This window comes from Eucyclogobius newberryi, unplaced genomic scaffold (assembly GCF_026437365.1).
Source record: "Eucyclogobius newberryi isolate DKJ021-1_F unplaced genomic scaffold, fEucNew1.0.hap1 SCAF_21, whole genome shotgun sequence".
NCBI classification, from domain to species: Eukaryota; Metazoa; Chordata; class Actinopteri; order Gobiiformes; family Gobiidae; genus Eucyclogobius; species Eucyclogobius newberryi.
This window is the reverse complement of record NW_027315846.1, coordinates 18,229,316-18,253,080: the sequence shown is the minus strand read 5'-3', so window position 1 is coordinate 18,253,080 and position 23,765 is coordinate 18,229,316. Positions and strand designations below refer to the sequence as shown.

Here is a 23,765-nt window from a genome sequence, read left to right as displayed (position 1 = left end):
ACACACGCACACACACACACGCACACAGAGGGAAAATAAAATAATGAAGACGGCAGATGACCCACGATGGACTTCATTTTCAACATCACTGAACAGGAACACGATCTGCCACACACACACTTCAGTATCAGTTGCACTTGTCTTATAGTGATAACATCGGTTTCTGAGGACATCGTGTGAGAGAAGCGTGGCTGTGTTTCAAGCATCATGACGCGTTATGTCTTAGACTCTGGGGCCTTCACCGTACAACACAGAGCATTTAGGCAACTACTTGTCACATGCATTAAATCACTTCCGCAGCCACAAGTCAAGGGTTAAAAAAAAGGGGAGGATGCAAAATGGCTTTAAGTCAGAGCGGAGCTGTGACATAAGAACACATAATAACAGAAGACGCGGGGATAAGAAGAAGGGATTAAGTCTTTTCCCATACACCCACCTGTGTATGTATTTTGGCAGAGGTGCATTTTTCATCTACGCAGCTGTCGTCTCGAGAGCGCAACGCTGAAATGAAATACTGAAGGCAAAGTGAGAGAACAAGGGGGATAGAGCCATCACGGGACACACTGGCGCTCAGTGTGGTCCTAGAAAGAGTGAGGCAGGGCTGGGGAAAGATGAGCAACGGGCAAACTCTCGCTGCCAGTGGAGGAAACACGAGCGCATATGGCAGCGGGGCAGACAGAGGAACAGTGGAAGATGCACCGAAGCCATCCACACCAACCAGAAAGCCACAACCAGTGAGTGATGCGGTGCAAACAGACTGACATGGCTTTACTTAGGGATGTCAGGTCATGACGAGTAGCATTTTTGTAACAAGCCCTTGCTCAAATTCAATCATGTGACGTTATGGCCTAACTTAGCAAAGAATTACAGGTAGAAAATGTTGGAAACACATAACGTTATTCATTATGCAGGAATGATTTATTTCAATTTAACCCTTTTTGCTTATTAGCTTCCAAAGATATGATTGTCGTCAGTTGAAAAGGGATAAAAGCTCAGGTTATCTCACAACATATTAGACGGGTATTCAGGCTACATTGAAGGGAACGATCACAACACATTGGAGTAGTATAAACTTTAACCCTCGAGGTGGATTACAGGAAGAGAACATGCATTTTTTATCAACTAAGATGCTACACTGGCATTGTATACTATTTGAATAACAATAGTCAATGGATATGGTGGCATTTATACTTGCATCTGTGTTTATCCTGAGTCATGACAAGTTTAGTATGTGTTATTGGATAGGTCTGTTTTTTTGGAAGTTTCCAATGGAGGATTTTTATAATTTAGCTGAGTATAAAGTGCAATGATCTTACTGTATTATAAATACACTTGAAAATGAATGCTGTGTAATATGAGCTTTAATAAAATGTTTCCAACTGAACAGTGAGCTAAAGAGTTAACACATGTCAGTTGTCTGGTATGTCACTATCAAAGTTAGCCTCCGGAAAGTATGTCCTATCAGCCGGCTGCCACTATGATGCTGTTACGTCACAACTCAGAGCACAAAGTCACAAAAACAAACCCAACAACAATATTTCTTGTTCAAATAAATGTGTGCTTTCACCGTTGCCACAGCCCAAGTCAGAGAATGCCATCACCATCGCCGTGTCGTCCCGGGTTCTCTTCAACATGGAGAAGGAGCAGAGGATCTTTGAGGAGCAGGGCATGGAGGAGTACATCAAGTATCAAGAGGAGCACGAAACAGAGCCCTTCAGCCCTGGTCCTGCCTTCTCCTTTGTCCAGGTGAGACCACTGAGAAGAAAAATATGTGTAAAATATAACAGTTCTGGCCTGTTGTACAAAGCTGCGCAGTATTGACACAAATAGAGGGGCGTGCGCAAAATGTTGTGAGGATTAAACAAGGACTTCACCAGAACTAAGATATATTCAATAGTAGGATTAAACAAGTAAAAGAGAAGTGCTGGATAAGAACAAAATTAGATCCAAACTGACTAGACCTGGACGAGGGTAAACCTAGTAAAGCCAGATGTATTAGTATTTGTATCAAAGCTGAAAAACTGTATCAGTGCTTTACTAATCAGGATTTACCTTTAACAAACAGGGAAAATTACAAAAGAACTAAACCAGAACCAAATGAGGGCTAAACCAGGACTGACCCATCGCAATATAGGAACTGTTTGCCTTGTATATAGCGCCATCATAACTATACCATTGAGCTATATTGTGTAGTGTCCCTGTTATCTCACGTTAATCCCTTATATTTGTGTGGAAAGGCTCTGGAGGCGGTGAACGTTCAGCTGAGAGAATTGTACCCATCCAGCGAGGAGCTCTTTGATGTGGTGCTCATAACAAACAACCACGCATATGTGGGCCTCCGTCTCATCAACACCATCAACCACCACCGTAAGTCACAAGTGAGCGCCCCTCTGCACTAGACGGAGCATTACGGGTGCAATAGCTGCGTGTGGGGGGGCGGTTGTTAAGATATGGATGGTCTTAATCTGCCAAGAATGAATAAGAATGTGCGATGTGAATATTTAATCTGTGGTATATTATCAACACATTGCACTTTAACGCTAAAACAAGTTCCTAGTTTGTGAATTCAGTTCTCTGACAATGGCAATAAACCCCTTTCTGATTCTGATTCTTCAACGTTTATTCTTATAATAGAAAAATAATGTAAATAAGAAGAATTTGAAAGTTTAACATTCATTTTTTGGGTCCGTGTTAGCTGATGACAAATAACTAAAAAGTGTATTGTAATTTTTTAGGTTCAATTTGTATTATTCAACAGTAATTGCCACACTGTCCCCTTGTGGCTTTGGCTGAGTCCTGATCAGCACAAAAAATCATTACGCATTCAAACTGGGGATCATTACGTAAAAAACAGCCAGCCCATGATGCAATTTGTATTCCTCCCAAAGGAAAGCCACACAGTTGTTTTTTCCTGTTATGACAATACTGAATGTAATGTGATGCTTATTTGGGCACATTTACATTTTTTTTGGCCTTTATGGGGAGTCAATGAACCATGAAAATGACAATCATCTTAAGCCATTTCATCTTTACATTCAATAGTTACACAACTGTTCTGACTTTGGATCAGTCTTTAAAATCACTGTTTAAGACTCCAACGGCTACTGTATCATTTAAGCACATTCTATGACATATAGACGTACGCTGTGGACACATTATGATCTCCACACAGCTGCTCATCTCCTTTCCCACACTGACTCATGACCCAGTTTCCTTCCCCAGGTCACACAGACATACACCATTCTTGAAGTTGGCACAGGACATTGCATTGGGACTAAACTGAAAAGAGAATCATTAATAGAAACTGTATGAGTCAATGGTCAAGGTCCGGCTCTTAAATAATGAAAGGCGTCACTCGAGATATAATAGAGATATAATTACAGATTAAAATGAAACGTCTTGTTAGTATTCGCAAAATGTACTGCTGCAAATTACCATTAAAGGGGACTATCATGTAAAATGACATTACATGAATTGATGTAAATGTGATCCCTCATCATTATACAAAACAAAATTATTTCCAAAAGTCTTTCCCACTTTCTTTTAATGCATTTAGTAAAATGACTGTCCAGATTATTAATATAGTTTAGATATTATTCCCCTTAAATTCTGATTGATATGCCTTAATACACTTTTCAATCTGAGGACTATAGTGGTTTGTGTTGCTTTATTTAAGTTATTGTGTTGTAATAACTCCTTATATATATGTACATGTAAAAGTCCTATTCCAACTGGGTTTTAATCCGTCCTTGGGGAGTGCACTGCAGTCACTTTATGGTATGGTGGTCCCAGTAGGGGTGGGAAAATACAAACAATACATTTGAGATACTGCAAACATGTTTTGTTCAAAGCACACACTATTCTAAAGTTCATAACTATGATGTTTGTCCCGACTTGCAGAGTTATTGATCGAGCGCTTCTGTATGACTGGAGGGAAAAGCCCAATAGGATATCTAAAGGCCTACCACACTAACCTGTACCTATCTGCGGATTCAAGCAAGGTCCGGGAAGCTCTGGAAGAAGGTACAAAAGCATTCTGATCTTTTGTATGACAATAGCTCTATATAATATAATGTGCTCTGTGATGGCAGGTATAGCAGCTGCCACAATGTTCACCCCAGACAAGATCACTGAAGTGTCCGACGTGCAGCTGCGAGTGGCTTTCGATGGTGATGCTGTCCTGTTTTCAGATGAGTCGGAGCGCATTTACAAAGCTCATGGTCTGGACAAGTTCTTCGAGCACGAGAAGGAGCACGAGAACAGGCCTCTGGACCATGTAATTATACAGGCACAGCCACTATGTACAAACAAATATCATGGGAAAATACTGTTTTAGAAAGTATTTTATTATTAAATGTAGAGCTCCAGCAATAGATCGACCTGAACAAGTCTAGCCAAAGATCTAGAGGTGGACTGCTCCTGCAGGTTGTCCCAGCAGCATCGCAGGAAGGGTTAAATGCAGAGGACAAATATCCCTACAGGCACAATAAAGTGTACCTTAAGGGGCCCACCACCTGCTTGTCTCCATGAAGATGTTATGGCTCAAATGTTCCACAGTATGGCTTTATATAGTACCATCTTGCATGCTTTTCAAATTACAACAATCTTTATATATAATTTCTATAGTTTAATTATACTCCCTATATAGTTTTTATTACCTACAGATACTGCTCTTGTCTTGTGTCAGTGCGTTTTCACCCTAATTAGCAGTTTAATAGCCTACTTTAAAAAATAAATAAATAAAAAGCTATTTTGTTCATTTCAGTCCAAATATTTCTTGCTTTTAAAAGTAAACGATATGAGTAGAATAACATATTTCATTAGCAGTGTGTGTCTAAACTAACCCATGGTCATATCACGTGTTTTTAAAATGGCTGATTCTTCTGCGCAGGGGCCCCTAAAAGGCTTCCTGGAGGCATTGGGAAAGCTGCAGAAGAAGTTTTACGACAAAGGCCTGAGAATGGACTGCCCCATCCGCACGTACCTGGTGACGGCCCGGAGCGCGGCCAGTTCCGGGGCGCGAGCGCTCAAGACCCTGCGCTCGTGGGGCCTGGAAATAGACGAGGCGCTCTTTCTGGCAGGGGCTCCCAAGGGCCCCATGCTGGAGAAGATCAGACCACATCTTTTCTTCGACGACCAGATGTTTCACATAGAGGGCGCTGCTGAGCTGGGGACCGTGGCCTGTCACGTGCCTTATGGGATTGCACAGAAAGTAGTCAACAAGGGAGCGAAACAGGCTCCTAATTGAAATTGCGTTTAAAATACTTTTTTTTTTGGGCATGTTGCTGTGTCACCTTTTTATGGTGGTGCCATTTGGTATAAAGAAAAACATATTTATTTATTTATTTATTTGTACATCTTATGAGAGTTTATTTATGTATGGCAACTTGTAGCTCTACAAGCAACAAGAATAAAGTAAATTATAATCAAGCATAATGGCCTTATTAGAGGTGTTCATGTTGGTCATTAGTTCACGTATGAGAGGCCAAAATATAAAAGAGCCATATACATTTGAATTGTTATTCAATAAAAAAAATCCAAAAGCAATACTTTAAATTTAAACAATCATGTTTTAAGTTTCTAAGATCATTTGTTTTGTAGCTGGTGCATTTTCTGTCTTGCGTGTTGTTTGTGTGGGGTACAGGGTCTGTCTTATGGTTTTTTGGTCTGGTTGTTTCAGTTACAGATGAATGTGATGCATCGGCTTTAATGTGGATTCAATTTGAGCGGAAGGAAGATGTTATCCAGTCAAAAATACATATGTGGATAAATCAAATATATAAGTGAATAATTAAATAAATAATAAGCATTAAATGTTCTTATATCAGTGTATACTGTTTATTATAAGGCTTATTGATTATTACAATCCTAGTTCGTAATAAATGTAGTAGAGTATGTGTTCTGTTTGCTATTCAATGATAAAGCAGTTTGATTTGAATATGTCCCATCAAAAAACAACATCCAACCAAGCTCCAACCCCTGTGTGGACCGATACAACACACACGTGCGTATATTAGCGCGGACGGATCGCATTGCGTCTCTCGTCTCCCGTAGATTTCCGTCTCTTCTGAGTCAGCTCGAACAGTCTTTCTCCGTCTTCATTTTGTCCCGTACACTGAGGGAACGATATTATGATAGATCAATGCGCTTAGACACAGGGAAACGTGCTGCTCTCCTGGGGACGAGCTGCACGCTGCAGGTGAGCGGTAAGTACGTTCTATGATTGACACGTGGCAGGACTAATCGGCAGTGCATGCCACGAGGAAATAAGACTCAGATTTGGGCCAAAAAAATCGTCCATTCAACCTTTATTGACTGTGCGTCACCTTATGGCAAATGTCCAATATGTGGGGTTATCTTTAGCACACATGATCATCGTGGCAGCCAACCTGATGTGTGTAATACACAAACCAGCAGAACATAATATATTATGTGGTTTTATTAGAAATGACAAAACCAAGACAATATCAACATTTTTATTTTTTTTTAATGGAAAATTTCAGTTTTAGACAATGGAACAAATAATCAGTAACATTTTGTCCAATGCGTTCATTTGTTGATAGTTGTTGATAGTCATTTGTTGATGACTCTAACGGACTTTAGCAATTATGGCCCCCACAGTCCCTCCAGCACCAGCCACAGCTGCTGAAGCAGCTCCAGAGAGCCCGCCCATTGCTGCAAGAACACACATTACATCAGGGTATAGTTTGTTTTGTTTTTGTAGTTGTTACAGTAATGTTTAAAATGGTTCACATGTCAACAGTAATGCATGAGGTTATGGTTAACCTCAACCTTTATCGCCCCGTAGGGAAATTTGTCCTCTGCATTTGACCCATCTTCAACCAGTGTCACTGGGGCAAGCGGGTTAAGAACCTTACTCCATCATAAGATTTAACCTACGGAGCTTCTTAAGCCTTCAGAATCAGAGGGACATTATTTACTCACACTTGATACTTCCCCCTCCACAGCTGGAGCAGAACGACCTGTCCAACCATCACCTGTCCCTCATACACCCCATTGATACGAGGTGGACAAAGTGTCTTAAAGACACAACAATTATTGCAATACATGTGTTTTTCTTACCAATTGACTGGCAAACAGCCACTGCGCTTCCAGCAGCCACTCCTCCTCCATTAGCAATAGCTGCAGCTGACATTGCTTTGGCTGCAATTGAACCAGCAACTATTCCCACTGACCCAAAGCCAACAGCTCCAAGGACCACAGGGACTGCGACCACAGAACCTACTGCTCAGGGATTAAAACAACATCAGTCAAAACATATGCACATTCTACACATTTAAAATCTCATCATCAAGAACAAAAACACTAATGTTGAGCATACTTGCAGATGGAGCAAAGCCATGTGTTACCTGCGTGATCAGTGAATGTGTTGTTGTGTTGTAATGAGCATGCGCAATAAATGGTCAGTAGTGTTGTTTTTCCCTCAGACCAAAGAGACGACGGTTGTCTGTATTTTTCCCCCCGAACCACATTGGTGACTACAAAACGATAGACTGCTGCAGAATGTGTAACGTAACAACTAATTACCTGCTCCTGCAGCAATCGCAGCGAGCGTCCCTGAAATAGGAAACAATGATGTTTTCTCCAGTTAAATCATAGACAAATAGACAAATGCAAAGGTTCTAAAGGAATAGTGTACTCACACAGCCCCATGATAGGTACAAGTACTTCTCCTGATGCTGGATACGAAGTATGTGCTCAGTCGAGACGACGCTCCTTAGACCGTGACGTTTAGCAGTAGATCCGGGTTATTGTCATGGTGACTGTTCAACTTCTAAAGAAATGAAACTCACCACGAGAGGGCGCTGTAACAACCTGTAATCATCAAGTGCTACAAACAGACGCTTATTTTTCGACGACCAGATGTTTCACATAGAGGGCGCTGCTGAGCTGGGGACCGTGGCCTGTCACGTGCCTTATGGGATTGCACAGAAAGTAGTCAACAAGGGAGCGAAACAGGCTCCTAATTGAAATTGCGTTTAAAATACTTTTTTTTTTGGGCATGTTGCTGTGTCACCTTTTTATGGTGGTGCCATTTGGTATAAAGAAAAACATATTTATTTATTTATTTATTTGTACATCTTATGAGAGTTTATTTATGTATGGCAACTTGTAGCTCTACAAGCAACAAGAATAAAGTAAATTATAATCAAGCATAATGGCCTTATTAGAGGTGTTCATGTTGGTCATTAGTTCACGTATGAGAGGCCAAAATATAAAAGAGCCATATACATTTGAATTGTTATTCAATAAAAAAAAATCCAAAAGCAATACTTTAAATTTAAACAATCATGTTTTAAGTTTCTAAGATCATTTGTTTTGTAGCTGGTGCATTTTCTGTCTTGCGTGTTGTTTGTGTGGGGTACAGGGTCTGTCTTATGGTTTTTTGGTCTGGTTGTTTCAGTTACAGATGAATGTGATGCATCGGCTTTAATGTGGATTCAATTTGAGCGGAAGGAAGATGTTATCCAGTCAAAAATACATATGTGGATAAATCAAATATATAAGTGAATAATTAAATAAATAATAAGCATTAAATGTTCTTATATCAGTGTATACTGTTTATTATAAGGCTTATTGATTATTACAATCCTAGTTCGTAATAAATGTAGTAGAGTATGTGTTCTGTTTGCTATTCAATGATAAAGCAGTTTGATTTGAATATGTCCCATCAAAAAACAACATCCAACCAAGCTCCAACCCCTGTGTGGACCGATACAACACACACGTGCGTATATTAGCGCGGACGGATCGCATTGCGTCTCTCGTCTCCCGTAGATTTCCGTCTCTTCTGAGTCAGCTCGAACAGTCTTTCTCCGTCTTCATTTTGTCCCGTACACTGAGGGAACGATATTATGATAGATCAATGCGCTTAGACACAGGGAAACGTGCTGCTCTCCTGGGGACGAGCTGCACGCTGCAGGTGAGCGGTAAGTACGTTCTATGATTGACACGTGGCAGGACTAATCGGCAGTGCATGCCACGAGGAAATAAGACTCAGATTTGGGCCAAAAAAATCGTCCATTCAACCTTTATTGACTGTGCGTCACCTTATGGCAAATGTCCAATATGTGGGGTTATCTTTAGCACACATGATCATCGTGGCAGCCAACCTGATGTGTGTAATACACAAACCAGCAGAACATAATATATTATGTGGTTTTATTAGAAATGACAAAACCAAGACAATATCAACATTTTTATTTTTTTTTAATGGAAAATTTCAGTTTTAGACAATGGAACAAATAATCAGTAACATTTTGTCCAATGCGTTCATTTGTTGATAGTTGTTGATAGTCATTTGTTGATGACTCTAACGGACTTTAGCAATTATGGCCCCCACAGTCCCTCCAGCACCAGCCACAGCTGCTGAAGCAGCTCCAGAGAGCCCGCCCATTGCTGCAAGAACACACATTACATCAGGGTATAGTTTGTTTTGTTTTTGTAGTTGTTACAGTAATGTTTAAAATGGTTCACATGTCAACAGTAATGCATGAGGTTATGGTTAACCTCAACCTTTATCGCCCCGTAGGGAAATTTGTCCTCTGCATTTGACCCATCTTCAACCAGTGTCACTGGGGCAAGCGGGTTAAGAACCTTACTCCATCATAAGATTTAACCTACGGAGCTTCTTAAGCCTTCAGAATCAGAGGGACATTATTTACTCACACTTGATACTTCCCCCTCCACAGCTGGAGCAGAACGACCTGTCCAACCATCACCTGTCCCTCATACACCCCATTGATACGAGGTGGACAAAGTGTCTTAAAGACACAACAATTATTGCAATACATGTGTTTTTCTTACCAATTGACTGGCAAACAGCCACTGCGCTTCCAGCAGCCACTCCTCCTCCATTAGCAATAGCTGCAGCTGACATTGCTTTGGCTGCAATTGAACCAGCAACTATTCCCACTGACCCAAAGCCAACAGCTCCAAGGACCACAGGGACTGCGACCACAGAACCTACTGCTCAGGGATTAAAACAACATCAGTCAAAACATATGCACATTCTACACATTTAAAATCTCATCATCAAGAACAAAAACACTAATGTTGAGCATACTTGCAGATGGAGCAAAGCCATGTGTTACCTGCGTGATCAGTGAATGTGTTGTTGTGTTGTAATGAGCATGCGCAATAAATGGTCAGTAGTGTTGTTTTTCCCTCAGACCAAAGAGACGACGGTTGTCTGTATTTTTCCCCCCGAACCACATTGGTGACTACAAAACGATAGACTGCTGCAGAATGTGTAACGTAACAACTAATTACCTGCTCCTGCAGCAATCGCAGCGAGCGTCCCTGAAATAGGAAACAATGATGTTTTCTCCAGTTAAATCATAGACAAATAGACAAATGCAAAGGTTCTAAAGGAATAGTGTACTCACACAGCCCCATGATAGGTACAAGTACTTCTCCTGATGCTGGATACGAAGTATGTGCTCAGTCGAGACGACGCTCCTTAGACCGTGACGTTTAGCAGTAGATCCGGGTTATTGTCATGGTGACTGTTCAACTTCTAAAGAAATGAAACTCACCACGAGAGGGCGCTGTAACAACCTGTAATCATCAAGTGCTACAAACAGACGCTTATTTTTCGACGACCAGATGTTTCACATAGAGGGCGCTGCTGAGCTGGGGACCGTGGCCTGTCACGTGCCTTATGGGATTGCACAGAAAGTAGTCAACAAGGGAGCGAAACAGGCTCCTAATTGAAATTGCGTTTAAAATACTTTTTTTTTGGGCATGTTGCTGTGTCACCTTTTTGTGGTGGTGCCATTTGGTATAAAGAAAAACATATTTATTTATTTATTTATTTGTACATCTTATGAGAGTTTATTTATGTATGGCAACTTGTAGCTCTACAAGCAACAAGAATAAAGTAAATTATAATCAAGCATAATGGCCTTATTAGAGGTGTTCATGTTGGTCATTAGTTCACGTATGAGAGGCCAAAATATAAAAGAGCCATATACATTTGAATTGTTATTCAATAAAAAAAATCCAAAAGCAATACTTTAAATTTAAACAATCATGTTTTAAGTTTCTAAGATCATTTGTTTTGTAGCTGGTGCATTTTCTGTCTTGCGTGTTGTTTGTGTGGGGTACAGGGTCTGTCTTATGGTTTTTTGGTCTGGTTGTTTCAGTTACAGATGAATGTGATGCATCGGCTTTAATGTGGATTCAATTTGAGCGGAAGGAAGATGTTATCCAGTCAAAAATACATGTGTGGATAAATTAAATATATAAGTGAATAAATAATAAGCATTACAATGTTCATATTTCAGTGTAAACTGTTTATTATAAGGCTTATTGATTATTATAATCCTAATTCATAATAAATGTAGTAGAGTATGTGTTCTGTTTGCTATTCAATGATAAAGCAGTTTGATTTGAATATGTCCCATCAAAAAACAACATCCAGACAAGCTTAAATTGAATGTGCGTCACCTTATGGCAAATGTCCAATATGTGGGGTTATCTTTAGCACACATGATCATCGTGGCAGCCAACCTGATGTGTTTAAAACACAAACCAGCAGAACATAATATATTATGTGGTTTTATTAGAAATGACAAAACCAAGACAATATCAACATTTTATTTTTTTTAAATGGAAAATTTCAGTTTTAGACAATGGAACAAATAATCAGTAACATTTTGTCCAATGTGTTATTCCTTCCTTTGTTGATAGTTTTACACGATCAGATCAGAGCGATTATGGCCCCCACAGTCCCTCCAGCACCAGCCACAGCTGCTGAAGCAGCTCCAGAGAGCCCGCCCATTGCTGCAAGAACACACATTACATCAGGGTATAGTTTGTTTTGTTTTTGTAGTTGTTACAGTAATGTTTAAAATGGTTCACATGTCAACAGTAATGCATGAGGTTATGGTTAACCTCAACCTTTATCGCCCCGTAGGGAAATTTGTCCTCTGCATTTGACCCATCTTCAACCAGTGTCACTGGGGCAAGCGGGTTAAGAACCTTACTCCATCATAAGATTTAACCTACGGAGCTTCTTAAGCCTTCAGAATCAGAGGGACATTATTTACTCACACTTGATACTTCCCCCTCCACAGCTGGAGCAGAACGACCTGTCCAACCATCACCTGTCCCTCATACACCCCATTGATACGAGGTGGACAAAGTGTCTTAAAGACACAACAATTATTGCAATACATGTGTTTTTCTTACCAATTGACTGGCAAACAGCCACTGCGCTTCCAGCAGCCACTCCTCCTCCATTAGCAATAGCTGCAGCTGACATTGCTTTGGCTGCAATTGAACCAGCAACTATTCCCACTGACCCAAAGCCAACAGCTCCAAGGACCACAGGGACTGCGACCACAGAACCTGCTGCTCAGGGATTAAAACAACATCAGTCAAAACATATGCACATTCTACACATTTAAAATCTCATCATCAAGAACAAAAACACTAATTACCTGCTCCTGCACCAATCGCAACGAGCGTCACTGAAATAGGAAACAATGATATTTTCTCCTGTTAAATCATAGACAAATAGACAAAGGCACTGGTTCTAAAAGAATAGTGTACTCACACAGCCCCATGATAGGTACAAGTACTTCTCCTGAAGTAGTAGTTCTATTGTTGTACTTCTCCTGATGCTGGATACGAAGTGTGTGCTCAGTCGAGACGATGCTCCTTAAATACAGTGACTGTTCAACTTCTACAGAAACGAAACTCCAAAAAAGGAAAACAGAAGTCACCACGAGAGGGCGCTGTAACAACCTGTAAGTGCTACAAACAGACGCTTATTAATCGTGTCGCTAATATTTGAGTCTGAACTGTTGTTAAGAAGCCACTTTAAAGTTTTGGTTTCGATCAATAGAAATGTTTCTGTTTGTTTATGTTCTGTTTGTTAATAGTAGAAAAAGATTCAGTTGTAAGTCATCTGGACTCTGTTTTCACGAACATCAAAAAGTTTCCTCCTGATAAAGGAGCATAATCCTCCTGATAAAGGAGCATAATCCTCCTGATAAAGGAGCATAAACCTGATAAAGGAGCATAATCCTCCTGATAAAGGAGCATAAACCTGATAAAGGAGCATAAACCTGATAAAGGGAGTATAATACTCCTGATAAAGGAGCATAATCCTCCTGATAAAGGGAGTAAAATAAAGGAGTATAATACTCCTGATAAAGGAGTATAATATAATACTCCTACTACTCCTAAAACTATAACACTCCCTTAAAGTAATAAAGTAGAGGGAGTCCTCCTGATAATCAGGAGGTCCTGCCCGGTTGGCAGGTCCTACTCAGAGTAGGATAAATGTCTTGATTTCCCGGCCTGGATTCGCAGATTGAGAATGATGATACAACTGAATCTTTTTCTACTGTGGAACGCTCCTGGACGAATGAGGGATTACGCTTCTGTTTATTAAGTCAACAATCCCCAATTCAGGCCAAGGGACGCATTCAAATGAAGTACGCAGTTGACAATAAAATGTAAAATGACTCAATCCCTCATTATTTAACTAAGATATGGAGTTTTAACCCCTTCGTGGACGTGTGTGTGCAAAGTGTGACTGACGCTGAATCTGAGACCACCTGACACAGCTGCGCATGCGCGAGGGATGCAGGCCCGTCAGAGAAGATGCTAACTGTGTTGTGCAGGTTTATACTACGAAACTATTAAAACGTATTCTCGGAATATCGTTTCACGCTACTTTCAAGCACATCTACATGGTGTAGCCTGGCAGACGAGTCTCGATGTCTGTGGCCAATGCCAAACACAGAGTATTGAACCCGGTAAGGCTTGTTCCATGTTCAGCAGCGACACTCACAGACTCTAGCTGATGTGGTCTGTTTAGTATTTTATGTCCAGCACGTAAAAGAGTAACGTATTTAATCAGTTCTATGTAAACACAAATGTAGCCCACATTACTAGTCTCATAATCATGTTCTAAGGAAAGTGAAACTGATAACAATCACCACAGTTTAGAGTCTCTTTCATTTCTCTTCTCAGGTGATCCCGTACACAGGGGCCATACCTGGGGGCCTGCACCTGGGGGAGGTCATCGTTGTCCAGGGCACTGTGCCTCAGGATGCAGACAGGTAATGTTAAATGTGAGTGGATGAAGCCATTCTACTGCATATTGACCTAAATTCTGCATTGTAAAAGATAATAAACTTTCTCAAACTCACTCACTCCCCACATTCGTTGGTGGCAACACAATTCTGTTGCACATTCACTCAGGCAAGGGGGCTAAGGGTGTGCACAGCTTGCACAAGTCAGTGCTGGGAGAATAACTCTGGTTATATAATGGCAATTTTACCACCTCAGTCACTGTTTATAGCACAGAAAGAGCAGCACAAAAGAGTGAAGCCCTTTTCTTTGACTTGTATGAAAATAGTAGTGGTGCTTTGAGTTGTATTGTAGGCTACTTGTCTGTCTCTGTATTTCTAGCTTCCAGATAGACCTGTCGAGGGGTTGCAGCACTAAGCCGTGCTCAGATGTGGCCCTTTGCTTCAGGGCTCAGTTCAGCGGCCCACTGTGTGTCGTCTGCAACTCCCTGTTCAAGGAAAGTTGGGGCAAAGAGGAAACGATTTATCAGCTTCCCTTCAAACAAGGAGCGCCCTTTGAGGCCCTTATATTAGTACACAAAAATGCCTTTAAGGTGAGTCATTAAATTGTGTTTCAAAGATTGTGATGGTAATGGCAGATCATTTTAAAATACTTTTAGGTGGCAGTGAATGGCACGCACTTCCTTGAATACAAGCACAGAATGCCGTTGAACAGGGTTGACACGTTTTCTATTTCGGGAAACGTCCAGGTACACGCAGTCGGCTACAGCCCAAGTTCAGTAAGTTCATCGCTCTAATCCTTTAGGTGAAAAAGTGCCATTTTAGTTATTTGTTTACTCGTGACTTTGTTTGTCTCTACACTGTCACAGGCAATATACTCAGAATCAGGTGACTTGGTGAGTTTTGCCTTTTTTGATTCATTCACAGTCGTATCTCGGACAAAACATGAGAAGTGTCTTGTGATGTTACTAATTCTGGGTTCAATGGCATCTTTGTGCACTGCAGACTGACTTTTATCATTTGTTATGCTTCTTATTTCAAATTGACCAAATGTCCCCATAACATTGACCCACTTTTACCGTTTATCATTTCATTTAAAACTGTGTTCAGAAACAGACATCACAAGGTTTCAGTTTACATTGAAATGGACAAAGGGTTAGGCAAAGGTTTAAGAATGCTAAATATTCAGTTTACGTAAGCAAAAACAATGATTACGTAGTAGGAAAATATGTCGGCTTTGTTGCTGTAAAAGAACAACATAGGCCTTGCCCATACATTGTAAGAATAGTGACTTTGAATTGGTTGTAGGACAATAGCGATCGCGTGCTTTTTTTTTTATGGCTGATGCAGATGCGTTTTATTTTTAGAATCCAGAGCATTTGATACGTAGGGCTGGGTTTGATCATTTTGGAACAACTATAAACTTTCTTATGGTCTCGTTTCAACACATAAGAAAAAAATCATATCTAATAATGATTTTCAGACATCCAGTCGTAGTTCTCTCATGGCATGGTTCATGTTTTTCCTTTAGTCGTTTGGTCCAAACTAAATATTGGCCTGTGTTGTAACTGCAAAGTAAATAGTAAATACATTCAACACAAGCATCAGCCCATCTCCATAGGACACGAATGAGGAGATATATTCCTCAGTTTTCAAATATTCCTAAACATTTCAGAGTCTCCCATACAAAGGAAGTCTCCTAAATGGACTCAGCCCTGGAGAGCATATTACAGTCAAAGGGCAGGTCTGCATCTATCCTCACAGGTAAGGAAAGAACACGTATACCACAGACCCGTGTGCATACTTCATGTAAGTATTCATGCAAGTATAATACATCTGTTATTACAGCTTCACTATAAATCTACGAAGTAGCCAAACCGAAAACATTGCTTTGCATTTGAACCCTCGCATAAAATCAGCTGTGTTTATAAGGAACTCGTACCTGAGTGAATGCTGGGGCTATGAAGAGCGAGAGCTGCAGTTCTTTCCTTTCTCATCTGGAGAATACTTTGAGGTATGTGCAATTTTACTCTCAACAGCAAACTCCATACTACGTTTTGTACATTATCAGGAAAAATCTGCCTTTTTCGTTGTAGATTCTCATTCTGTGTCAGCCGCATCAGTTTAAGGTGGCAGTGAATGGGTTGCATCTGTTTGAGTTCAAACACAGAGTGCAGGACCTGAAAAGCATCGACCTGATGGAGATTATGGGGGATGTGGAGCTCATCGATGTCAAAGTGTGGTGATGTGCGTATCCTCAGCAGCTTGTACAATAGAAAAATGAGAGGAATAAAGAATGAGTCAAAGACAGAACTCATTTCAATTCATTGCCATTATTTATAAGCAGAGTTTGCCAGAAATGTGTCTATTCTTCAATGTTAAATGTGTCGAACCAACCCAATGGGAATGTACTTCAAAGATCAGCATTTTATTCGTCAAAGGTCTTAACATTTTTACTAAAAAGTATTCATATGAATGTATATTATCAGTCATCACATTTACTGTTCAATTTTCAGATGCAGTCATTTACCTGCGGTGTAGTTGTTGAATATATAAACTAATTAAATGTATCAAACAAGAACATTGTCTTTAGTGTTTTGCCATTAAGCTTCACCATTTCAATCCACAAGGTGGCACCAAAGAACTACTGCTGCTGTACTGCACAATATACAATAAATAGTTAGTGATTTCAGCCACAGTATTCTTAAATAAGAGTTCATCCAGACACGTCTGATAAAAAGTTTTATTAATATCCACAGGAAATATATTTTTTGTATTTTTCTGTAATACCATTTAACAGTACAGTCTTATTTTCTTACATAAACGTAGAAAAAACTCAACATGATATGCAATATCATGAAACCAATTGTGAAACCAAATGCTGAATTACAAGTCCAAATATGGCCAGAGACATTGTCCAATCAGCAGGTTTGTTTTAAAACTGTATGCACCATGATTTTTCACAGAAAATGGCATTTTGTAAGAGCATCGGTCCCCTTTCAGAAGAGACTCCTTTGAGTGAATAAAAAGGTGTCATGTATGGGCCAGTTGGGAAGGTATCTCTCCCAACTCCAGCAAAGGCAAAACACTGGCTTGAGGGCATTAGTAGCAGCAGAGAAAACCACAGCTTATTCAGTTCAGCTTGTGTGGACGAGTCCGTCTGTGGCACTGGGGGTTTGCCAGTGTCAGACTGAGCTGAGTTTGACCAGTCCTCTGACAGAGTCCTCGTGCAGGGAGTCCTGACTGGCAGGGTTATAGAAGCCTGCCTGCACCGCGGGGCTGTGACCCATGGGGCTGCCACAGGGGAGCATGCCTGGAGGCGAGGGCACTTCCTCTGGGGTCAGAAAGTGGTGATGGGCCATGGGGTCTTGAAGGGGGTGTGTGTGGTTGTGGGCGTGTGGGTGCGTGTGGGCATGTGGGTGGTTGTGGGTGTGGATGGGCAACATGTCCACAACTTCATGACAGCTCAGGCTCGTTGTTGACGTGGGAGGAGTGGGCTGCCCGAGGGGGAGTGAGGTACAGGGACCGCCCAGTGACAGCGCGGTCCGTCCGGTCAGGATCCCGTTTTCTGGGGAAGCTGTGAGGATGACGGGCTCACTGCTTTGCTGCTGGAGGAGAGGGGTGGTGGCAGCCTGTAAAACGAATTTGGTGCTCTGAATGCACTGGTCTTGATCACACTGAGCAGAGAAAGGGGCAAAAACAGGACGGGGAAAGGATCGTGTGCAAGGCAGAAAAGAATAGACAAAGGGAGAGAAGAGAAACCAGATGTTAGTATTCCTGTTAAAGTGCACCAGGAAAGAGCCACAGCAGCTCGTGCATCTGCCCCAGAAACAGCAGCCCAGTCAATGCAAACAGACAGATATCCAGTCTACCCTTCATGGCCTATTGATCTGCACTGTAATACTTTGCAAAATCACATGTACAAGTGGAGCACGCTAACCGGGTTAGGGCATGTTGCATTATCAATACCATACATTAGCTCCAGGCGGATTAGCTTAAACTTGGTTAGCCTCTTTATCACCGCATGTGCAGAGGTGACAGGCATCACAAAATGACTGGATCAACAGCAGTTTGATCGTGTTCTCGGCCACAGCCACACCACAGCCTGAAATGTGAGCATACGTCTTCACAGAGCCTCACCTTTCAGTCTCACTGTCACTGACCTGGAAAAAGTACAAATTAGGTTAAGATTTACTTGTCCCTCTGGGAGAATTTGTTCTCTGCATTCAACCCCTGCTTTGATATCGTTTGGAGCAAGAGGCGACTAGATGCTGTGGCTTTTGCACCCAAACTTACACTTGCGTCATAGTCTGGAGTACCCAGCTAGACGACCATCCGAATGCATATTTTCAGTTGATGGGGTCCACCAGAGCACCCGGTGGAAATCAAGTCTCATTTTACTGTGTCGTGAGTCATCCACCTTTTTTGTGACATTTGAGTCATTTCAGATGTTACATTTCCTCACAGCACATGGTTAAACTGAGAGGGAAGAACATGTTTGTCCTTTAAATTTGACTTTCTAGCCCACTCCTGATTTATAAACAGCCACAGCAAGTCTGAGTCAGAACTCGCCGCCCCACACGCACACAAAGGAACTGTGTGGATAGACTGATGGAGCGGATAGAGATTAGCCTGAGATTCATGTCATTTTTTGTTTGGATTTTCTACTTGATCTACAATCTACAATAAACCACAAAATATATTGGACATCCATGGCTCAAAAGTCTCCTAATGATTGGCGTTGGATTCATATTTAAAGGTCTACGTGGGTCAGTCACTGTCCACATCATTTATCAGATGATTTGCCACACTGGGGGTGCTAATCATCAGCTTTAATAAGGCATGTTTATTTCTGTAATTACTACAAGGTCATTGAAGGATAATCACAAGTCATTTCCTTTAGTCCAAGTAAGGGGACAAATTGTACTGTAAAAAATCATTAGTACCTCATCATTAGTTCATTCCATGTCTGTTTTGATTCTGTGTTCTGTACATACTGGCAATTATATTAAAAAAAAATCATTAAAATCAAACACCAGGTGAGACATGTCGCGTTAAAAATGTCACAGCTATTTTTCAACAATAAAACTGCATTAAATGACGATCTGCTGCTCATTATGGTGGAACGGCACAATGAAGAGGCGGGTTTCAAACAGGAAGTGAGTGGATCCGTTTCTATTAAGACATGTTAGATCGATATTGCAGTTTATAATTAACAATATATTAAATAATGATCCATGCATGTAATAGTTTAATTAATGAAAAAGTAGAACGGAAGTCGCTTTTGTCAGCATGCTCGTCCTTGCTCCAGGATGTGACATGACATCACACTGTTACCGGGGCAACTGTTTCTTATGGCTCCTCCATGTGGGCTGTGACTTTCATGCCACATCAGAGAAAGAAAGAGTCCAGCAACAACACAACAGCCGTATATTTGACAGGCCATTAGCGCCGTCACCCTGCTTAATGCATCGTTATTCCCGTCTGATTTGTCCACAGCCTAATTACTGTGCTTCATGTACAAAGTGTGTAGTGTATATTCTTTATTCTAAATCACATAAGTGTACCTCAAAATGATTTCAAAACGAACGAAATAAATAGACTGGGAGATAATGCCTCTATAAAGACTTCAAAAATACCTATAGTTCTTTTGCCACAACACATAATAATGAGCTCCTGAATGATTATCGTTTTGGCTTTGTTTATATGTGCCATAGCGACACAACATGCTAGTTTTCTCACCACTACAAAATTGCCCAGGATACAGACAAATGGCCAGCAACGGGCACAATTGCATGAGTGTGTCATGATCCGCCTCAGAAAACAGATGGTAGTTATTTGTGAATGTGCTAACGTAAGGGAATGTTGCAGCGGCTCTGGGGGCCCGAGTACCAGAGCGCTGCACCGTCGTCGGGCCTAAAGACGGCGTAGGACATGTCAGAGTGAGCCATAAGATCAGCTCCAGGTGAGACGAGGCTGCGGCATGTAATGTGTCAAGGTCCTCCTCAGAACTGTAAATATTCAGCAGTAAATAATCTGTCCAAAATGGTATAAAAAAAACATGAAATCTCCTCCAGTTAGCAAGACTGTTCCTTTATACTCACTCTATTAGAGGGGGTTTAACGTCTATAGCACTGGAATACAACAATTACACACTACATATAATGTGTTTGAGATTCATCAATCACAATGTTGATTAGCTGATCTGCCTTTTTAGTGTTTTCAATGCATCAGTAATTATTATAACATAACCAAATATATTAAATTAGTTTTCCACAAAAAAAATGTAATAGTAAATTGTCTTTAGTTACTAGTAGGATCTCTATGGATGTGTCTGAATTAAACAGAGGTGGAAAGTTACAAGTAAAAAAGAGGAAGGAAGCGAGCGTGGCGACAGGGCAAGAAGATGCTGAATCATATTTTTGTCGTGTTTGACCAGTGTTACTGACCAGTGACCATATGTGCGAGGTCAACACAGTTAAGCTCCTCCTAATAAAAGCTGAATTTAATCTTCATATACCTCTATACTATTCATATACCTTTAAACACACAATAATAATAAATTAATTCGATTTTTAACACATTCCCGTTAACTGCTTTTCATTTATAATACAAAAAAACCTACAGTACATATTTGACAATGGCGTACTTTTGTCTGTACTACAAGTAATTGCACTATACTTAAGCCTTTTACTTTAGTGAAATTCAGTACTTTTGCCACCTCAGGAATGAAAAAAAGAAATAATGAGCTGACTGACTTGGGTTGCCCTACCGTAATTGCCAATTTATTTTGTCCCATTACCATGTGGCTCTGTTGGGACTGCGTGGCTCCGTACATGGCGATGCCGTTGGTCGGTGGAGCCATCTGCGGGGCATCTGACTGAATAAACCCACGTCTATCGATGAGACTGTGAAGATAGAACGAAACAGAAACATTAACAAACACTAAACATCAGAAATGGCAAAACGTTGCAATGTTTTTAGTGGCACAGGACAATATCGGTTTCAGTAAATGAAGAGTTGTGATTGAGCAATTCCTACTAAAACATGGTCAAAGGCTACAGTTGTTCCAGCTGCTGTAACAATCAAAACCTTACACGTACAAGGACAAGTGGTGAGGAGTGTTAAAGAAGAGAGGAAAGAAACTTAAGTGCCTCTTCAAATGCAGTGGGTTTGTGAAGCCTGGTCTGCCTCCCTCGCTCCTGCACCCAGCTGTGTGACGCCTGTGGCTGGCCACAAACATAATAAACAGAGTCCAGATGGAGGCCACCTGTGCCTGGACTCTCCTCAGTGACCCACTCGCTGAGCTATGTGTGGTCAGCACAGTGCACTTCAGAATGAATAAAAATCACTTCTAATACCACAACGGTGTTAAATCCATGTGTTGCATGATGGTTGTGAAAATTAATTTGATGGTGCACTTGAATCTGTCACATGAACATGGGCCTTGGACTAAAGAGACTGAATTTTCTAATAATCACATGAAAAGCCGAAGTGTGAAATCTAATATATCTGAAACCTTCGATCTTGGTTCCAGTTAATATGGGCTTGAAATCGTTTCTCCTTGTGCCATGTCTTAGTGGCTACGCACAGAGCCAAAGCTGGAGGCAGCTCTGCACATCAAACAGTCGTTGAATAGTCAGGACCACTTGGGTGAGTGTGGAGAATGTAGAAATGAGCCCAAGCCTCAAGCAGAGTGTGTATAAACTGTACCTGGGAGGCAGGGGTCCACACAGCGCCGCACAGCAGTTGGTGAAAATATTTCCATAGCTGTAGGGATTGTAGTTGTCTTTTCCCCTTTTAGAAGACCACGAACCTTTAATCTGGACAAACACAAATGAATACACCATATTCTGCCATTTGCGTTCATATTTATTTATACAACCACATACACTATTTTAATGGACATACTTACATCTTCATTAGTGGTCTGATTTGAGCTGATCAAGTAAGTATGGAAGCCTGAGAGGCCCACTATAGACCAGACAGAGAAAAAACACACCACCACCTCCAGCACAGTAACACAGGCAGTTAAGGACTCAATGGTTTACCTTTAGGTAACAGAAAACAAGCCATTATTCATTCTGTGCTCCAGAGAGAAGACTGGGACTCTTGCCGCTTCTAGCACACTGACCTACAGCTCCAGGCTGCTCGGATCTTGACTAAAGTTCTACGTTACCAGTTCATTTGACAGGGACAACAGAGCATCACTCATGCTTTCTGCACCACATCAAGAATACAAAGGATGTTGAGGTTGTTAGCTTTTCATTTTATAAAATAAAAAAGAACATATGAAAATAACTACAACAATGTGAATCATTTGACAGACGGGGAGTTTGGAGATGAGATAAGATATGGCTTTATTGTCCAGATATGGGGAAATTTTGGTGTTACAACGCAGGTAGATACAGAGGGAAAGGACAGATAACTTATAGGAAGTTTAAAAAACACTCTTAATAGAAGAATTCTTATAAACAAAAACAAAAACTCTTATTAACAAAACTCCTGTAAACAGGTCCTCTCATATCTTAATAGGGAATGGAGGGAAGAAAATAAAGATAAAGTAAAATAATAAAAATAGCTGGCATAAGACAATACTAATAGTAAAGGTAAAGTAAACACTCTTATTTACATCAGTTATATGATGTACAACATCACTAGTTTTAATATGACCGTCTTATGCATTTCCACTTGACCCTCTGTAATGATTCCTCTAGAACAGACAGACAGTCGTTAAAAGTGTCCTGTAGGACAAACTTATCGGCTGGGCCTGGCACATTAGTCTGCCAGAGAAACTGTTATCTCACTCGGCACTGGAGCGTGACAGGCAGTGTCACAGCCCTGTTCCCACCAAGAAGTGCAGCCATTTAGAGCCAAAGGCAGAACAGTAAAGAATTGTGACGTGTCAAGACTATCTGGACAAACCAATTAATAATTTCTACATTCAGTTTGACGCAACAGTCAACAAATATGGTGCAAATATGAACATGTGTGAACAGTATGGCTATTGTCTAAATGCAAAAAACTAAAATGTTATATACATTAAAAGGATATCTTGCTGGAGTTTCTTTGAGTGCGTTGAGAAACCCACTGCGATGTGACACTGTAAAAAACAAACAAATTCATATTACATACACGTCTCACAGATGAAGAAAGCCTCTGACCAGCACATACTAGAACAACACCTGCAGTTTAATCATCACCCACTCTATCTCACCCTGAAAGGAAAGGCTTTTGGCCTTAGTCTGTTAATTGTTTAACTGATCAAAATTGTATTTGTCAACTTATTTAATTTAGATTTATAGAGGACGATATTAAAAAAAGAAAAGGCATGATGTGACTTAGCTGACGATTTGGGAGAGAATCATGAGTTTATCTGCCTTTTTACATAGATAAATGCATACAATTCTAGTGCTTTTCTGTATAAATAGTTTAAACAGAAGTTTTACAGAAACTCTTAAGTGTGTATTCTTTTGAGGGCTGTTTGGGTCAGATCCTTGGTCAGATCATAGAGATAATACTTTTTACACTGCAGCTGCAATTAGCCAGATGGCGTCTGCATAAGATCCACACCTTTGGAATTCAATGGATTATTAAGACACCACAGTACAGCTCAAAAGAACTTAAACAAATGTATGCTCCATGTTTGAACGTGCCATGAGCAGAACATGAAGAGACAATAACCAACCCATTTAT

The 23,765-nt window shown here is 40.7% G+C and overlaps 6 protein-coding genes and 1 long non-coding RNA gene across 11 annotated transcripts in view; 2 read left to right on the top strand and 5 right to left on the bottom strand.

Annotated features, from left to right (window-relative positions):
* Window positions 1–50: 50 nt before the first annotated feature.
* LOC140370697 (uncharacterized) lies at window positions 51–5,110 on the bottom strand. The gene is made up of 3 exons (XR_011928381.1): window positions 4,985–5,110; window positions 1,568–1,755; window positions 51–105 (listed from the first exon to the last, which is right to left on the bottom strand). It is a non-coding gene; the product is annotated as an uncharacterized lncRNA (long non-coding RNA).
* LOC140370695 (cytosolic 5'-nucleotidase 1A-like) lies at window positions 304–5,388 on the top strand. Its single transcript, XM_072457899.1, has 6 exons — window positions 304–734; window positions 1,579–1,746; window positions 2,238–2,367; window positions 3,901–4,023; window positions 4,092–4,276; window positions 4,892–5,388. The coding sequence occupies exons 1-6, from the start codon at window positions 612–614 to the stop codon at window positions 5,246–5,248; spliced, it is 1,086 nt and encodes a 361-aa protein (XP_072314000.1). The 5' UTR covers window positions 304–611; the 3' UTR covers window positions 5,249–5,388.
* A 1,074-nt stretch (window positions 5,389–6,462) lies between these two features.
* LOC140370591 (interferon alpha-inducible protein 27, mitochondrial-like) lies at window positions 6,463–7,771 on the bottom strand. Its single transcript, XM_072457774.1, has 4 exons — window positions 7,665–7,771; window positions 7,549–7,578; window positions 7,084–7,245; window positions 6,463–6,675 (listed from the first exon to the last, which is right to left on the bottom strand). Exons 1-4 carry the CDS (start codon window positions 7,672–7,674, stop codon window positions 6,590–6,592), a joined length of 288 nt encoding a protein of 95 aa, XP_072313875.1. The 5' UTR covers window positions 7,675–7,771; the 3' UTR covers window positions 6,463–6,589.
* A 1,436-nt stretch (window positions 7,772–9,207) lies between these two features.
* LOC140370550 (interferon alpha-inducible protein 27, mitochondrial-like) lies at window positions 9,208–10,516 on the bottom strand. Its single transcript, XM_072457725.1, has 4 exons — window positions 10,410–10,516; window positions 10,294–10,323; window positions 9,829–9,990; window positions 9,208–9,420 (listed from the first exon to the last, which is right to left on the bottom strand). Exons 1-4 carry the CDS (start codon window positions 10,417–10,419, stop codon window positions 9,335–9,337), a joined length of 288 nt encoding a protein of 95 aa, XP_072313826.1. The 5' UTR covers window positions 10,420–10,516; the 3' UTR covers window positions 9,208–9,334.
* A 1,092-nt stretch (window positions 10,517–11,608) lies between these two features.
* Window positions 11,609–12,673, bottom strand: LOC140370681 (interferon alpha-inducible protein 27-like protein 1). Its single transcript, XM_072457883.1, has 4 exons — window positions 12,584–12,673; window positions 12,468–12,497; window positions 12,217–12,378; window positions 11,609–11,808 (listed from the first exon to the last, which is right to left on the bottom strand). Exons 1-4 carry the CDS (start codon window positions 12,591–12,593, stop codon window positions 11,726–11,728), a joined length of 285 nt encoding a protein of 94 aa, XP_072313984.1. The 5' UTR covers window positions 12,594–12,673; the 3' UTR covers window positions 11,609–11,725.
* Window positions 12,674–13,605: 932 nt separating this feature from the next.
* Window positions 13,606–16,369, top strand: LOC140370817 (galectin-8-like). Of its 2 annotated transcripts, none has more exons than XM_072458059.1 (8): window positions 13,606–13,793; window positions 14,011–14,099; window positions 14,452–14,662; window positions 14,819–14,848; window positions 14,939–14,965; window positions 15,745–15,833; window positions 15,918–16,083; window positions 16,166–16,369. In XM_072458059.1, exons 1-8 carry the CDS (start codon window positions 13,755–13,757, stop codon window positions 16,313–16,315), a joined length of 801 nt encoding a protein of 266 aa, XP_072314160.1. In that variant the 5' UTR covers window positions 13,606–13,754; the 3' UTR covers window positions 16,316–16,369. The 2 variants fall into 2 exon arrangements, with proteins under 2 accessions (XP_072314160.1, XP_072314159.1); XM_072458058.1 differs by having other exon boundaries at window positions 14,729–14,848.
* Window positions 16,370–16,796: 427 nt separating this feature from the next.
* The window catches only part of zdhhc14 (zDHHC palmitoyltransferase 14), a 31,602-nt gene continuing 24,633 nt past the window's right edge, over window positions 16,797–23,765 (bottom strand). Inside the window, exons 6-11 of one of the 4 annotated variants that reach the window (XM_072457179.1) lie at window positions 23,124–23,172; window positions 21,985–22,087; window positions 21,783–21,892; window positions 20,872–20,977; window positions 18,210–18,232; window positions 17,444–17,746 (exon numbers count right to left, since the gene is read on the bottom strand). In XM_072457179.1, coding sequence (XP_072313280.1) covers window positions 17,623–17,746; window positions 18,210–18,232; window positions 20,872–20,977; window positions 21,783–21,892; window positions 21,985–22,087; window positions 23,124–23,172 — 515 coding nt within the window. In that variant the 3' untranslated portion in view covers window positions 17,444–17,622. Of the gene's footprint in view, window positions 17,747–18,209; window positions 18,233–20,871; window positions 20,978–21,782; window positions 21,893–21,984; window positions 22,088–23,123; window positions 23,173–23,765 lie in introns of all 4 variants that reach the window. The other 3 variants (XM_072457180.1, XM_072457178.1, XM_072457177.1) reach the window with 3 other exon arrangements.

Excerpts from the sequence above, each read along its gene's own strand:
- LOC140370695 (XM_072457899.1), top strand. The coding sequence starts at position 612 with ATGAGCAACGGGCAAACTCTCGCTGCCAGTGGAGGAAACACGAGCGCA. Across the intron at positions 1,747-2,237 it reads CTGCCTTCTCCTTTGTCCAG|GCTCTGGAGGCGGTGAACGT; the intron begins GTGAGACCACTG and ends TTGTGTGGAAAG. Across the intron at positions 4,277-4,891 it reads AGAACAGGCCTCTGGACCAT|GGGCCCCTAAAAGGCTTCCT; the intron begins GTAATTATACAG and ends TCTTCTGCGCAG.
- LOC140370591 (XM_072457774.1), bottom strand. Across the intron at positions 7,246-7,548 it reads TGCGATTGCTGCAGGAGCAG|TAGGTTCTGTGGTCGCAGTC; the intron begins GTAATTAGTTGT and ends ATCCCTGAGCAG. Across the intron at positions 6,676-7,083 it reads GGCTGTTTGCCAGTCAATTG|CAATGGGCGGGCTCTCTGGA; the intron begins GTAAGAAAAACA and ends GTGTTCTTGCAG.
- LOC140370550 (XM_072457725.1), bottom strand. Across the intron at positions 9,991-10,293 it reads TGCGATTGCTGCAGGAGCAG|TAGGTTCTGTGGTCGCAGTC; the intron begins GTAATTAGTTGT and ends ATCCCTGAGCAG. Across the intron at positions 9,421-9,828 it reads GGCTGTTTGCCAGTCAATTG|CAATGGGCGGGCTCTCTGGA; the intron begins GTAAGAAAAACA and ends GTGTTCTTGCAG.
- LOC140370681 (XM_072457883.1), bottom strand. Across the intron at positions 12,379-12,467 it reads TGCGATTGGTGCAGGAGCAG|CAGGTTCTGTGGTCGCAGTC; the intron begins GTAATTAGTGTT and ends ATCCCTGAGCAG. Across the intron at positions 11,809-12,216 it reads GGCTGTTTGCCAGTCAATTG|CAATGGGCGGGCTCTCTGGA; the intron begins GTAAGAAAAACA and ends GTGTTCTTGCAG.
- LOC140370817 (XM_072458058.1), top strand. The coding sequence starts at position 13,755 with ATGTCTGTGGCCAATGCCAAACACAGAGTATTGAACCCG. Across the intron at positions 14,663-14,728 it reads TACACAAAAATGCCTTTAAG|GTGGCAGTGAATGGCACGCA; the intron begins GTGAGTCATTAA and ends AAATACTTTTAG. Across the intron at positions 14,849-14,938 it reads TCGGCTACAGCCCAAGTTCA|GCAATATACTCAGAATCAGG; the intron begins GTAAGTTCATCG and ends ACACTGTCACAG.